The sequence below is a fragment of the Galeopterus variegatus genome, unplaced genomic scaffold, assembly GCF_000696425.1.
Source record: "Galeopterus variegatus unplaced genomic scaffold, G_variegatus-3.0.2 Scaffold643, whole genome shotgun sequence".
Taxonomy (NCBI): domain Eukaryota; kingdom Metazoa; phylum Chordata; class Mammalia; order Dermoptera; family Cynocephalidae; genus Galeopterus; species Galeopterus variegatus.
The window spans coordinates 46,263-63,240 of record NW_007726754.1 but is presented as its reverse complement, the minus strand read 5'-3'; the positions used below and the strand labels follow the sequence as shown (position 1 = coordinate 63,240).

The following is a 16,978-nucleotide window of genomic DNA, read 5'->3' as shown; positions in this document are numbered from 1 at the left end:
GAAGCGAATTTAAAGAACCCATGGAAAAAAATCATGCCAATGAGACAGTTTTAAAAACAATTTTAAAAAATATATCAAATACATGGAGGAAGATATTTAACAACTAAAATATACATTTCCTTTTGAGTATAGCAGCAGCATTATAGAATAGGCTGAACTCATCTTTGGAACTGTCTAAATAAGTTGTGGCTTTAAATACTTCCAAGGAGCAGAGATTGTAGGAATCATAAAATAACAGATGTCAGATAAGGTAACAGAAGGCTCTGGCACCTTATGATCCAGATTTGAAAACTGCAAAGTTTTTCTATCATTTCCTTCATCCAAGTCAAACACTGCAGAGATAAACAATGGTAGGGAAATCAAGATGCTACACATAGGCAGGCATTCTGGGTCTTCTCTTTTCTTGGACTTGGGAGTTTAAGATGGTATGAATCAAAATAAGCAGAACACAGATGATTCCTAAGTTGATAAACTTTTTGAAAAGTTGAACTTCTGAGAAGGCAACCTATAGAATGAAGGAATACGCACTAAAAACTAGTAAGTGACTTGCCTTCCTGTGCCATTAACAAAGCCCTTGCAGAGTTCTTTCACACTCATTCTTTTTCTATACTGTTACTCGAGCACAATTACAGTTACTTAAAAGTACTGTCTTAATTCTTTCAGAGAAAAATATTTCAAGGTGAAAAATAAATCTGGTGTCATTAAATTCTTTATTTACCTATGAAACAAGTGAACTATTAGGAGAAGTACCTAAGAAAAACTTCACTGCACTAACTGTATCAATTTTTGCTGGTGAGCAACCCGATTAAAGTGACCTGGCAAATTCTATTAAATCCACATGTACTTTGTCAGTTATGTCTCTACTATAACAAAGGTAAAAACAGAATAAATAAGAAATTACTAAGAATCAAAACTCAGTAGTATCTCACTTGTGGCTCTTCCTAAAATTAACCTATTTTTTTCTAGAATCAGTAACTCTGCAATCACATATTTCTTGGCTGGATGTTTATCTAGCAATATGGTATTGGGTGTACAGCTCTGTTGATTTTTCCTCTATGAGTTCTATTCAAGTGTAGCATATGTTTTACACTAGACATAGTGTGCAATAATTCAACATTATCTTCTAATAAAGTATAATTAATTTCTTAATAAATAAGAAATTGTTAAACAAGCATTCCAGAAGTCTTAGCTACATGTTACAAATAAAAACTTATATGGGAAAAACAAAACTTTAAAATGTGTAGTATATATAAATTAAAATAATAAGATTTTTATCACCAATAACATATACAGAATTCTAAAGACATACAGCAGAATTTCCTGTCCAGGGTCCATCAATTAGCTTCAGCTCTGTGAACACTGAAACTGCAAGCAAGGCATTTTTCTGGCGAAGAAAGCTCGTAGATTTTACTATCTCAAAAGGGTCTTTGATAGAACACAGATTATGAACCACAATAAAAAATTATTGACAAATAAAGATACTGTCCTATATTTGCTAAGATAAATGAAAAATCAGCTTGTTTTTAATTTTCTTCCCTAGACCAAAGAAGGAAAAGTCACTTATTTCCCCTAAAGAACTAAGATATTTAAACCATAAAACATCTTTGGACATCTTATAGCATACAGCCAAAGTATTTCAAAAGCAATATGCTTGACAAATTGAATACCTAAAAAGATCCAACTATTTTACCACTAAGAAATATGGCTCACTTTCAAGTTTACTGAAGACGTTGTTGGTTCTATTGCTATGCTAAGGGGCACGGAATAACTTAATAACGGTGCCTGTTTCTCCTCCATTTGGTCATAGAGACACTAACAAATAGACGTGTTATATGAAGTGATGTTACTTGAAATATAAAGTATCCACCTAAACAATCTGTATGGGATTCATTTTCATAAACATTACTTTGCATAAATGCTCATGAAAAGAAAATAATAAACTAGCAATAGAGGCCTGTGAAATTTATTTGCTAATTTGGATACCTAATTGTTTCGAAGGATTATTTTGGTTTTGGTTTTTGCCTCAGGCTGTCTCTTGGAAATAAGAGACAAAAACAAACATACCTTGATTAATTACTTGAAATTCATGAACTTAACACCATAAATCAAAATAAAATTGTTTAAGACATAGGTCATATTTATAATAATTTTTGTTCTGTTAATATTAAATTGAACTCATAGGAAACTGATGTAGGTACCAGCATCAGAAATTTCAGGTGTTAAGGGATAATATGTAGCACACAGTATCAAAATTTATAAAAGATCTTTTGAATTTTAAAATACATTAACTTTTCCCAATTAAGGGATTGTGAAACAAATCAAAACCTATCAAAGAAAGCTAATCAACAAACCCAGGGCCGGCCCGGTGGCGCACTGGAGAGTGCGCCGCTTGGGAGCGCAGCGGCGCTCCCGCCGAGGGTTCGGATCCCATGTGGAGACTGGTTCCCGCTCACTGGCTGAGCGTGGTGCGGGCGCAACACCGAGGGTTGCGATCCCGTTGCCGGTCCCCGGTACGGGCGTGACACCGAGGGTTGCGATCCCGTTACCGGTCAGTAAAAAAGACAAAAAGGAAAAAGAAAAAAAAAAAAACCAATAAAGATAGGGAAACTTGTACCTTTGTGGGAAAATCTAAAAAATAACTATTTTAGAACATAGAAATTGTACCCAAATCAAGGTACACTGATATTCCATTTATCACAAAATTATAAAGTTTATTCATTCTTATTGCATTAAAAGTGGGAGAAGTATTTAAAAAAGATATATTGATTGGTTATTTCAATTCTAAGAAAAAGTATACTAATGTTTATAAACACATTTAAATATTAGTTGTAAATCAGAAGACAATATTTAACCAAATAGTAAGTCCCCTTCCCCATGGCACAAATTGGTAGTCAATGTATCATCTCTTAAGTGCTATGGGAAATTGGGGCACAGGGTGTTTATGTGTGAAGCGGTAGGGAGAGAAGAGCTATAACATCCTCTCTTCTCTGCAACAGAAATAGGTAATTAAGAATCTTCCCCCATGAGGCTTTGCTAAGTACCCTTATATTTCCAGAAAGAGAAAAGTGACTCTAGTTTGTCTTGCAAATCTAAACTTTCCCCCAAATGTTTTAGCTTTATTCACAAAGCAATATTGTATTATTTTAAATGCCTGTCATTCTAAAGTATAAAACTGTCAATTAGTTTAGCTAAACAAGAGAATAAAAAAAAGACAGAAGAAAACATTTTTTTTCTAAAGATTAAGTTCTTTCCTCCATTTTCCAAATGACCTTTTAGTAAATATTTTTTAGTCTTGAAAAGAGAAAAAAAAAACCCACACTCTAACTACAAAACTCAACCAACCAACCAACAAGCCTACTGGTATGGCATAGAATCTAACATACAACTTCTGTTTAGGTATTTTGAGCCTTGGGAGTGTTCTAATTATTTGTCTATATTTGAGGAATCTGTATAAAGTTCCACAATCACAAGTAATGAGAGTCAGGATGAGAGTTAAAGGATTTTATTACTCCTGTGCAGAAGATGTCTTTTCCAAAGGATCATACAGGTACAAATAAAATTTTATCTTGAGCAAAATAAGAAAACAAACCATGAAAAAGCCAAACATTATTTTACTAATAATGAGAAAGCAATGTTATTTGAATTCACACTGATTTCTCTTGCTGCTCTGCATCTCCTCTTTCTGGATCTTTTTCTTCCCTTCATTGTTTCCCTTCACATGCATTTTTTCCTGACTTCTTATTCCATTCTGCAGTTCTTTCTCCAGCTCCTTTCTTTTTCCCCCTAGTTGCTTAACATTTTGCCTTTCACTGCATGAGCCTGCCATTAAAGCAAGTGTCTGAAACCAAGAGCATAAAAGCCTTAGGTGAGCAAATGACCTTATTTACTATAACTGGCATTCTCATTTCAACACAAGTCAATTCTTAGGAACAATTTTTATCAGGTATCATTACGGGGAGAATTTATATTTTTAACAGTGTTTGTGTTTAATTAAGGAAGCTCGGATTTCCCAAGTATATTAAGGAATATAATTCCAATTCTGAATTAGTCCTAAATATTCAAATTTTGCTAAGAAATAGTATCCACTTTTGAAATAGTATGCTGACCATAATACTGTTTCCCACATAATGGAAATATGCACATAGACTCAAATAATAACCAAGTGCTATCTTTCAAATTTTTGCTAACAGTGGCAAATTCAATTATCTAAAATGCTGTCATAAAGACAAGACTACAGTATACAGTACCTTGTCCAGTTTTTAATTCAGAGCTTAGAAGTCACACACACAACTTGTTAAGAGGAAAGATTCACTCATACTCCAAGATTAATAATAACTAATCATTACCAACTTTTACAAAGAAGGCTTAGTACTTCATGGTAAATGCTATCTTAGACACTGAGCACTCATCTGCGTAGGGGAAACTGAAGCACAGAGCTGGAGATGGTTCATCATTCTTAGTCTGAGAAAGATGTGCATTGCCTGAGTAGGGCATGGAGACCTTTAGAAAGAAGTCTAAGTGGATGACGCAGCCCAGGAGAACTGCCAGGCACTGCCACACTGCCTCCTCCATTGCCACTGACTGGAAGAAAGAAATGCTCAAATGTAAACGGCCATTCACATTAGGATGTGTCCAGTACACAGCAACTAAACAGGAACCAACAAGGACTCAACTTTTCAACATGAAACACAAAATCTTGGGTGTCGTATTCTCTTTATTTGGTATACAATGGAACCTTACAAACTACGAGCTATACTTTATGCTGCTACTTGGTATTATAGTTGAGATATTAAAATATAAAACATTAGGCTATCAGTGCCAAGGAAAACTGCTACAGTAACTGCTAACATTGTCAAGGGCAAAATGAAGTCAAGAGTACTGTCCTAAAAGTCCGTATCAGTAATGTTACTTGATAATTGTTAGGACATAATTTTATACCTATAGGTAAGCATCATATGTAAGAAAAACAATTATTAGAATGTCTCAATGTGCCCTTAAAGTTGAGAGTTTTGATTTTCCTGTAAACTGAGGTATAAAGAGAAAGTCATAGATAATTGATCATTTTTAAGTTGACATTTCTGGAACACGAATTTGAGAAGACAACTGATTTAATATGATAAAACATTATTGTATATAGAATACATTTTAAAAGCAGAGATTTATGGTAAATACATTTGATCCAGTGAATTAAAACTATTTTGAGAGGTATTAATTCACGCTAACAATAATCACTAACAAAAGCAATTATTTCTGGTTAATTCACTGGCCTAATATTTCATTTGATCATCAAAAAGCTAAAATGTACAATTCATATCAAAGGTAGCATAAGTACAAAGGTTGACAATGGGGAATTTCTAGTTCAAGAGCTTCAATAGCTCAGGGTGCTATCATTTCTCCTCTTCTCCCACACTCTCTTTTTTTCCATAGACTTATTTAAAAAGCAAAAGCGGGCCGGCCTGGTGGCGCACTGCTTAAGTGCGCCGCTTGGGAGCGCAGTGGCGCTCCCGCCCGAGGGTTCGGATCCCACATACAGACCGGTTCCCGCTCACTGGCTGAGCGAGGCGTGGGCACAGCGCCGAGGGTTGCGATCCCGTTGCCGGTCCCGGTCCGGTACGGGCGCGACACTGAGGGTTGCGATCCGTTGCCGGACACGAAAAAAGACAAAAAAGCAAAAAAAAAACAGCGCCGAGGGTTGCGATCCCGTTGCCGGTCCCGGTCCGGTACGGGCGCGACACTGAGGGTTGCGATCCGTTGCCGGACACGAAAAAAGACAAAAAAGCAAAAAAAAAACAGCGCCGAGGGTTGCGATCCCGTTGCCGGTCCCGGTCCGGTACGGGCGCGACACTGAGGGTTGCGATCCGTTGCCGGACACGAAAAAAGACAAAAAAGCAAAAAAAAAACAGCGCCGAGGGTTGCGATCCCGTTGCCGGTCCCGGTCCGGTACGGGCGCGACACTGAGGGTTGCGATCCGTTGCCGGACACGAAAAAAGACAAAAAAGGAAAAAAAAAAAAGCAAAAGCAAAGTTTATTCACTACAGTAAGATTCCTGTTTCTTTTCTCAAGTAATTCTTGGTTTGAGATGATAAATTAGAAAGACACTTACATTTTGGGATCTTTTTTGAATATGTAAATATCATGCCAATAAAGCAAATATTTATTAAAATACAAGGAAAAATAGCCTTTTCTAAAAGGAAAGAATGAGCCCTCAGTTTCTATGAGATCAGATAGAAACCTAAAGGTCAAGACTCTAGAGACCTTGCTGCTAAATCTGGAGCCACTCAATGACAGTTGACCATAATTTTAAGTATACTTTATATTTTCCATATTTTACTCTTATATGAAACAAATACCTGTTTACTTGACTATAATAATAATTTTTTTCCTCTTTAATGAATGACTTGAGAATTTCCATCATTGATGATCAGATTTCTGGGTAGGGAAGGCAAGACTATAAATCTTCTTAAACTGAAGGAAATGGGAGAAAACCTCAAAAGAAGAATGAATCTGAACTAGACATTCTGGAAGAAAGGACTAAACCAGATTGTATACTCTTTTTTAAAACAAGTTAAAAAGATAAAATATACTTACTCTCTAAACTCTTTCTCAAAGAAACTGAATATACATATACTTTCCTATTACTGTCTTCTATCTCAGACTCTGGGCTAAATTAGGAGGACGATTACTCCCTACATGACCTATATACCTAAGACACTGGACATGACTTTGAGTGTGCATCAAAGTAAGTGAATGACTTACTGCAAGTAGTTTTGTTTTGTTTTGTTTTGTTTCCACCAAAAACCATAAAACTGAGAATCGGTTTTTTGTTAACAGTTATTATTCATGGGGCCAGCCATTTAATATAGGTTTAGTATCCTAATCAACTAATTTTAAAATCCTGCACTCTCCAGTGTCACTATACTAGCCTGTACTGAGTGAGATGCATTTTCTTCTTCCAGGTGAACAATCTACATGAACATGAAATACAACTGCTAAGTCCTAATTCCTTTTCAACACTCTCCAGCTGGTTTCCTTTTGGGAAAGGAAGGTTTAGGATACAGCAAATTCACACACCATCAGGTTAGATGTGTGGAATGACTGGACAGTTGCCAATATTTCACTCCCAGAAAGAGAGAAGTCATTTTGCATTATCAGTATGGATGCTCTAAACACACTGCCATTTCAATAGGTGCATCAAAGAAATCCAGAGGGTAAGGATTCTGGCTCTTCCTGTCTATCTCAACATATAAGAAAGTATAGTTGTTAGTTAATACACTCTCTAAAGTCAGAAAAAGTACTTCATAATTTCCAGTGTGTCTACAACAAAGAAAACTAGGCAGGAGATACTAAAAAGATTAAACATTAAATCTGCCTCTGAGTTGCCTCAATCAAATTATAAATCTTTTGAATCTTCCATTTAACTGTTTCTGTTTTGGTTCCACCAAGTTTGAGAGAAATACTAGAAATAATAACTATAAGACAACATAACATATTCACTGAGTCCTACAAATGGATGTTTAAAAGGCTAGTGGAAAGAAGGAATTCTCTGATATTGAAGGCAGCATTAGTTAGTTAAACACAGCAAGAGTGGCTCGCACCAAATTTAAAGGGCGTTCCATTTAACACTGTCAACAGCAATTCAATTGCCAAAATTATTTAATCCATAAATCTAGGCATTTATCAAAAGTTTCCCACTGGAATATCATTTTCTAATACTTGAATCTTGTTTGGGGAGTCAAATTTCTAGAAAATGGAATCTTTACATCAAGGCAGAAACCTGTACTACAACCTGGGATAATAAGATAGCTGAATACTACTTAGTTTATATTCCAAGAGACTATTAAAAAGCACTACAAGCTTTTAACAGTGTTAAATTCCTTTTGCTTAAAACAGTGACAAGTCAGAATGAGAGTTAATGTGAGCATTTTTATTGTACTTATTCTAAGGATGGAGAACTTACAGCTGTACTTCCAATACTGACATCCATATACAATCATATATGTACAAATATAGAACATATATGGTGTGGACACACACAGTGTGCATAAGCATGAAAGCAAAGTGAGGAAAAACACTAAGTTGGCTCAAATCATATTTCCCCTAAGAGCACTTTCCTGGAACTGTACAATTGAGAAAATATTCATTACCTAATACTCTGAAAGAACAGCACAAATACTTCAAATTCAGATGTCTAGACAATTTGGCCTAGAATCTCAATACAAAGATCAACTAAAAATCTCAAATATGCTTTTTAATTTTTTTAAGTTTTTTTTTAGCAATAAAGAATAGGAGTTTTACTTCTCCCTAATGTCAAAAGATAAATTGGCCAGCATCAAGTATAAAGAATTTTAAGTTAGAAAGGAAAAAAAAACATTTAGGGGGAAAAAGTATAACATCCAATTTCTTATAAGAACATAATTGATAGAAACTCCAGTATCTACTTAAATCTAAAATAGCATATGATTATTATATATAAGAAATGAGCTGTTTGCATTCTGGTTTTATTACAAGATAAGAATTAACATTCTTAAGATAATTAAATTGTAAAGTTAAATCGAAAACACCAAATCAGAAAGAGGCTATGATCTAACCATTTCACATTCCCTCAGAGCTTTGGCATTTTCCTGAGTTTTATTGTGTAAATGTGACAAAACCATACACCACTTCTGCCACACAGACAAAAGCAATAACTCCACTAAACAATAAACTTTAATAATGTGACGTAACAAAATAAAGATCTACATTTAAGCACAATCTTGAAGGTAAGACGTGGCAGAAAAATTCTTAGTTTTCAAAGAGAAAACCAATCCCTTTTAGTAGTCTTCAAAGAATATAAGAAAGATAAAGCATTTAGAGCCTAGCTTCTGGAATTCAACTTGACGTGGTTATAAATAGACAAAGGGATGGAGATATATAAAAATATAATTCGGGTTAAAGATAGATGTTATGCTGGGGCCCTTCACTCAGCTCTAATTTATAGATGCCAAATTTATTTTTATAGTTTAAAGGAGAAAAATGCAATTTAGATTGTATAATATTCATTTATAAATGAAAAGGCTTTCCCCAAGGCTGACAAACCAGCATAATAAATTTTTCTGCCTGGGAGTAAATATCAACTAATCATCTGGACTGTCAGAAAAATGAAAGGGTAGGACATACATGGAGGAACACATAGCATAGTTACCTTGAGCTGATTATTGAAAATATCAATCTCTTGTAGTTTTGATCTAGTTTCTTTCTCCACTTCATCCAGTTGGTCTCGTAGCTGCTGCCGAGCGAGTTCTTTTGCCTCTAAGGCTCTTTTCAGTGTAAGAAGTGAATCTCCTATTTAAGGACAAACATTGCAAGATAAGAAAAACTTTAACTGGCAGTGAGGAAAATGTTTTTCAGGTTCTCATTTCACTTAAGGAAATTCTTACCAGTAAAAAAGGAAAGATCAACTTTAGAAAAAAAAACACCTACTGTGCAAACTGTTTTGCTGAACTTGTTTTAATTGATCATTGAGTATCTGTTTTTCTGGAATAAGTCTTCCAAGCATTTGCTGAGATTCCTAGGAGAAGGAGGAAAAGAATAATGAGTGGCAGGGAAAACGACCATGTCTATATTCAACATGCAGACAGAGCTTAAGTCAGTTTTCTCGTCCCACAAAGACTTCTAATCTCACCCTAAATCCTCTGAAACTGCATCTAATGGCTACTCAGGGTGGCTCCTGCATTTTTGCCAATGAATTATTAACTCTGCCAAATGCTATTTACTAAGATAAAGTTAGGATAGTTATACTGCCCTTGATATTTCTGTTGACTTACTGGATATTTATAAGCTTTAAAAAATGTACTTTAAGTATGTCTCAGCAGAGAGAACCGAAGTAATGATCATTTAATTGTACTGGGCACAAATGCAAATACTGTGACCTTGTTGTTTGTAAACTAACTCAGAAGTTTAAATAGGAATTATTCAAGTACTCTGTGCTGAACACTGATACTTAGTAGGGCTAAGCACTGGTTTACGATATACCTGAAATTGGAAACAGAAATCAAAAAGATTTTTTTTTTTCCTTTTTGTCTTTTTTTTTTGGTATCCGGCAACGGATCGCAACCCTCAGTGTCGCGGCCGCACCTCGCTCAGCCAGTGAGCGGGAACTGGTCTGTATGTGGGATCCGAACCCTCGGCGGGAGCGCCGCCATACTCCCAAGCGGCGCACTGTAGCAGTGCGCCACCAGGCCGGCCCCAAAAAGATTTTTAACACCTAGCATCTCAGCTGCTATATGTTTTGCTACCACACAGGATGGAATTTTAAATAGGTACACAAAAGTCTTAAACCAACTATTTTTTTAACTGACATAAGGAAAAAACTTAACCATACTGTACAAGGCTGTTTGGAGTCTTCATGGATAAATTGCCAAGAACAGTATTTGCTTAAGTTCAGCTGAAATTATCCTGTATAGTTACTACACATTTTAGTAAAATGGCAGCCTTTCCAGGATAACAAGGAACATTTGACTTTTATTTTTACCTTGAAAAAAATTATCTCTATGTATAAGCTTTTGGGTTGAAAAAATAAAAATGCCTTAATTAAAAATTTTCATCAGAGGATAAGAACCAGTCTCTGTTGGAACAACCACCTTTAGATACAGACTAGCTTATGTGGAATAAATTTTTATGTACTATATGTCTGAATGGTAGAGAGATTTAGCTTGAGAAAATTTGGAAGCATCTTCTCCTATGAATAATCTATACCACCAAAAAAAAAAAAAAAAACAATCTTGACAAAACAGAATACACATATTAGATTGTTTTCCCAAAAGAACAGAGCCTTCTGAGTTTCTCCTTCTCTTATTCTCCTCCCTGAACTAAAGCAAGGCCCTTACCCAATTCCAAAGTTTTCTTTCCAAACCAAGACAAACAGTGAAATATCAAGATGAAGCCTGGCTCAGAACACAGTGCGCCGCTTGGGAGCGCGGTGGCGCTCCCGCCGAGGGTTCGGGTCCCACATACAGACCGGCCGCTCACTGGCTGAGCAAGGTGCGGGCGCAACACGGAGGGCTGCGATCCCGTTGCCGGTCCCGGTCCGGTACGGGCGCGACACTGAGGGTTGCGATCCGTTGCCGGTCACGAAAAAAGACAAAAAGGAAAAAAAATAAAAATAAAAAAATAAATAAATAAAATGTATAACCTGTTTTTAAAATAACTCAAAACAAAATGAAAGACTCATCTGCAGAACAAGTACAGTTGGCCCTCCATACCCATTGGTTCCACATCTGTGGGTTCAAGCAACCATGGATCGAAAATATTTGGAAAATAAAAACTGGATGGTTGCACTTGTACTGAACATGTAGACTTTTGTTTCCTTGTCGTTATTCCCTAAACAATACAGTATAACAACTATCTACAGAGCATTAACATTGCATTAGGCAGTATAAGTAATCTAGAAATGATTTAAGATATATGGGAAGATGCGTAGATTATATGCAAATATTACACCATGTTATATAAGTGACTTGAGCACCCGTGGATTTTGGTATTGCGGGGAATCCTGGAATCAATCCCCCATGGATATTAACAGACAACTGTAACTGCTAATCCTTGTAAGAAAAGGGAAACAATATCTCGTTGCCAACTTATGTACCTTTCTTTCTTCAAACCGTGTATTATTTTGCACTTCACTATTTCTTCAGAAACCCTTATTTGTATTTTATCATCAATAACTGAACATTCTAAGCCCCAATGTTAAATAATAATAAAAATATATTTGGTCACACAGCATTCAGTGATAATACAAGATAATAAAAAAACACATAGCCTGGGCTGGCCCGGTGGCGCACTGGATAGTGCGCCGCTTGGGAAGCGCGGCGGCGCTCCCGCCCGAGGGTTCGGATCCCACATGCGGACCGGTTCCCGCTCACTGGCTGAGCGAGGTGCGGGGGCAACACCGAGGGTTGCGATCCCGTTGCCGGTCCCCGGTCCGGTACGGGGGCAACACTGAGGGTTGCGATCCGTTGCTGGACACGGAAAAAGACAAAAGAAAAAAAAAAAAAAAAAAAAAACACATAGCCTTTACCTCTAAATTTTCCAGGGGAATATTTTGTGAAATTTCTCATCAATAGTTAATGAAAGACACATAAAGATAGTTATCATACAGAAGAATATACTTTTAAAAGGTATAAAATGCACTTTTTAATATTTTAAAACAATTTATATAATTTAAAACTATCAACTTCTGACACTGTTTTCTTTATACATTCATATCCTAAAATCTCAAATTGATTAGGACTTTCTCAGGACTCCGAAATACATGAAACAACAACTGACAGAACTGAAAGGAAAGTAGACAGATCCACAATGGTCGAGATTTCAACACTCTTCTCTCAGAAGCTGATAAAAGTCATAAAATCAGTAAGGACACAGAAGACTTGAATACTATCATGAATCAACTTGATCTAACTGACACTTATTGGACAATCCACCTAACTACAACAGAGTATACAATCTTTTTAAGTACTCATGGAATATTCACCAAGAAGACATCATGTGCTGAGCCATGTCTCAATAAATTTACAAGAGTTAAAAAGGACTGAAATCATACAGAGTATGTTCTCAGATCATAAAATAAACCAGAAGCCAATAAGATATCTGTAAAAAACACAAATATTTGGAAACTAACAGCACAATTCTAAATAACCCATTAGTCAAAGAAGAAACACAAAGGAAATCAAAAAAGTTTATGAGTTGAATGAATAAAAAAATACAACATACTAAACATTTATGGAATATAGCTACAGCAGTGATTAGAAGAAAACTTATAGCTTAAAATGAAATACAGAAATGAAGAAAGTTCCAAATTCAATTATCTAAGCTTCCTCCTTATAAAACTGGACACACACACAAAAAATTAAACCCAAAATAAGTAAATGGAACAAAACAATAAAGAAAAGAGCACTAGTAAATGAAATAGAAAACAGACATATCATAGAGAAACATCAATAAAGCCAAGAGACTGGTTTTTTTTAATTTTTATTTTTTTTAAATCAATGAAACCAACAAACTTCCAGCTATAATGATCAAGAAAAGAAGGAGGAGGAAGAAGATCAGGAGGAAGGGGAGAAGAAGGAAGGTGGGGAGGGAAGAGGAAGAGGAGGAGGAGGAAGAGAGGCAGGGAGAGAGAATGATAGAGAGAGGACACAAATCATCGATATCAGGAATGAAAGAAGGAATATCACTATGGATACTACAAACTAGCAAAGAGTAATAAGAGAATATTGTGAACTATACGCAAATAAATTTGATAATTTACATGAAATGAACAAACTCATTGAAAGATACAAACTATTAAAACAAACTCAAGAAGAAATAGAAAATCTGAATAGCCCTATTAAAAAAGCTCCGGGCCCAGAAGCCTTCACTGGTGAACGCCACCAAAAATTTAAAGAAGAAATACCATTTCAACACAAACATTTTAAGAAAAATAGAGGAGAAAGCAGTACTCTCCAACTTATTTTCTGAGGCCAGCACTACTGTGATACCAAAAATATACAAGGACATTGCAAGAAAATTACAAATCAATATCCCTTATAAATTTAAATGAAGATCTTTAATAAAATACTAGCAAATTGAATCTAGTAAAATATTTTTATAAAAGGCAATATACCACGACCATGTGAAGTTCATCCCAAAAATGGAAGGTGTATTTAATATTCAAATTGCAATTAATATAAATCACCATATTAACAAAATAAAGGAGAAAAAACACATATCGTCATCTCAAAGATGCAGAAAAATACATGTGACCCAATTCAACACCCATGCACAATAAAAGGAAAGTCCCTAAATCTGATAAAAACCTAGTTAACATGATACTTAATCGTGCAAGAGCTTTCCTCTTAAGATCCAGAACAAGGCTGTCACCACTTCCATTCAACATAGTACTGACAGTAATTCAACACCCATGCACAATAAAAGGAAAGTCCCTAAATCTGATAAAAACCTAGTTAACATCATACTTAATCGTGCAAGAGCTTTCCTCTTAAGATCCAGAACAAAGCTGTCACCACTTCCATTCAACATAGTACTGACAGTCCTGGTCAATGAAGTAAGAAAAAAAAAAAAAAGGTATAAAAGGTATACAGCTTAGAAAGTAAAAAATAGAGCTGTCTTTATTCACACATGTCATATGTATGTACATAGAAACCCCTAAGGAAGCTACAAAAAGCCTTTAGAAGTAATAAATTAGTTAAGCAACAAAACAGATAACAAGGTTAGTATACAAAAACGAATTCTATTTCTATATACTGGCATAACAACTGGAAATTGAAACAAAAATATGCAATATACGATAACATCAAAACCCACAAAATACTTAGGCATAAACTTTACAAAATATGTACAGGACTTGTACACTGAAAATTACAAAACACTGCTTAGAGAAATTTATAACCTAAATAAACTGAGAGATATGCCAGAAGACTCAATATCGTTAAGATGTTAAATCTTCCAAAATTAATCTATAAATTCAATGGAATACCAACAAAAATCTAAGTATTCTTGTAAAACCTGATAAGCCAATTCTAAAATTTATATGGAAATGTAAAGGACCTAGAAAAGCCATAAGCAATTTTGAAAAAGAAGAACAATAGTAAAGAACTCACACTACGTGATTTCAAAAATCATTTTAAAGCTATAGTTATCAACAGAGTGAGGTACTGGTGAAAGCACGGACATAAATCAAAGGAACAGAAGCGAGTCCAGAATAGAGACCTCTACAAAACGTCCAATTGATTTTCAACAAGCTACCAAGGTAATTCAATGGGAGAAAGGCCAGTGTTTTCAACAAATGGTGCTACAACAAGTGGGTATCGGTATCGGAAAAAAATGAACCTCAGCCTTCATGTTATACTACATGCAAAAATCAACTTGAAATGCAACACAGACCTAAACATATAAAACTATAAAACTTCTGGGAGAAAATATTTGCAATCACGGAGTAGTCAAAGATTTCTTAAAACACAAAAAGCATGAACACTGTAAGAAAAAATTGGTAAACTGAACTGTCTCAAAACTTTAAACTTTTGCCCTTTGGAAAACACCATTACAAAAAATGAAAAGCAAGCCACAGATTGAAAGAAAATATTTTAAAATATGTATATGACAAAAAGACTTATTAATAAGAATGTGAGGGTACTGTAAAAAGCTCATGGAAAGGGCTGGCCAGTCAGCTCAGTTGGTTAGCACATGGTATTATAACACCAAGGTCAAGGGTTTGGATCCCAGTACAGGCCAGCCACCTCAACCCCACAAAAAGAATAAGTTCATGGAAAGATCTGTATTATCTTTCAATTCTATTTTTCCAAGAACTTTTTGAAGTATCCTCTATATAAAGAACTCTTATGATTAAATAGTAAGAAAAGTAACACCCTTCCCCCACAAATAGGGAGGAGGTTGAAACAGTTGGTTTAGACATTTCAACAAGGACACACACAAAAAGAAGATACATGCCAATAAACAGATAACATGATGCCCAACATCATTAGTCTTCAGAGAAATGCAAATTAAAGCCACAATGAAATATTGTTACACACCCACCAGAAATATTAAAATTAAAAATAATAACACCAAGTATTAGCAAGGATGAGTATCACTCACATACTGCTGGTTAGAATGTAAAATGGTACAAACCCTTTGGAAATGGTTTGATAGTTATTTATAGGGTTTAACTTACACTTATATGACACAATAATTCCACTCCTAAAAATTTACCCAAGAGAAGTAAAACACATTTCCATATAAAGACGTGTACTTAAATGCTCATTACAGTTGTATTCATAAAAGTCCCAAACTGAAAAGAAACTGAATGTTAATGAACAGGTGAATGGACAAATGAGGAAATACTACTCAATGATGAAAAGAAACAAACTAATCGTTAACTCTGCAACATGGATATATCTCAAAAACGCCATGCTAGGCAAAAGAAACCTGTCATGAAGAGTCCCAAAGTTCCAATATGATGATCTGCAGATAATATTTACATGAATTTAATGCCCCTATAGTTCAATACTTGATACCAAACCAGGAGATAGGCAATAAAAGGAAAAAAATAAAATAGGAAACTTTGGATAGGCAATAAAATGAACATAGAACTACTAATAGTACTCCATCGTGTCTACAACTATTCTCAATACATATATCTCTCATATCCCTCTGACGTACCTAATTGCACTTATTTATTGTAATTATCACAGCAAAGCCAAAGACCTGTCGCTGGACTACAGATCCTGTCTGATCTGGCCCCCATCTGCTCTAACCACAGTGGTCTCCTTGCTGTAAATGACATTCCGGAGACTCACAACGTCAGGACTTTGGCACTGCTGTTTCTCTGCCTAGAGTTTGCTCTGCCAGATATCCACATGGCTTAGCTGCTCAGAGATTTCAACTCTTTGCTCAAATGTCACCTCCACAGAAAGGCCTGTCCTGACCTCCTTAAACACAGGGTAAAATAAGCTCCAGGAAGATGGGGTTCTCGTCTCTGCAGTTCACTTCTGTAGCCTCAGTGCCTGCAAGAGCGCCACACAGCAGTGCCCAGCAAACATTTGTTCAATTTGTGTATTTGACAGCTCACATTTTTGGCATGGACATTGTTTCCTGCATCTTTGCTTCCCAGCACCTAGTACACAATAGATGTTTAATGCTTCTTACGTGAATAAACAAATGAAATGAATTAAGAGAAAAGAACATAAACCTAAAAGCTTTTAAGGAACATGTTTTTCTCACCTGTAATTGTTGCTGTAGATGGGTGATTTCAGCAATTCTCAACTCTCTAGATTTGTTTGTACTCTCAATTTCTTGCCTTTGGGTGGTCAGTCGACATCGGATATCTTGAAGTTTTCCTTCTAGTTGATGCTTTTTATCATTCTTTAACAAATGAAAAAAATAGAAATTATTACCATTTTTAATGGTTCAGTGTTAGCATATTTCCAAAGCATAATCAAGC

General features: G+C 35.4%; 1 protein-coding gene across 2 annotated transcripts in view; it reads right to left on the bottom strand.

Annotated features, from left to right (window-relative positions):
- The window catches only part of ITSN1 (intersectin 1 (SH3 domain protein)), a 146,014-nt gene that overhangs the window by 83,889 nt on the left and 45,147 nt on the right, over nt 1–16,978 (bottom strand). For both annotated transcript variants that reach the window (XM_008570921.1, XM_008570920.1), the window contains exons 13-15: nt 16,759–16,899; nt 9,460–9,547; nt 9,182–9,321 (exon numbers count right to left, since the gene is read on the bottom strand). In XM_008570921.1, coding sequence (XP_008569143.1) covers nt 9,182–9,321; nt 9,460–9,547; nt 16,759–16,899 — 369 coding nt within the window. The remainder of the gene's footprint in view (nt 1–9,181; nt 9,322–9,459; nt 9,548–16,758; nt 16,900–16,978) is intronic.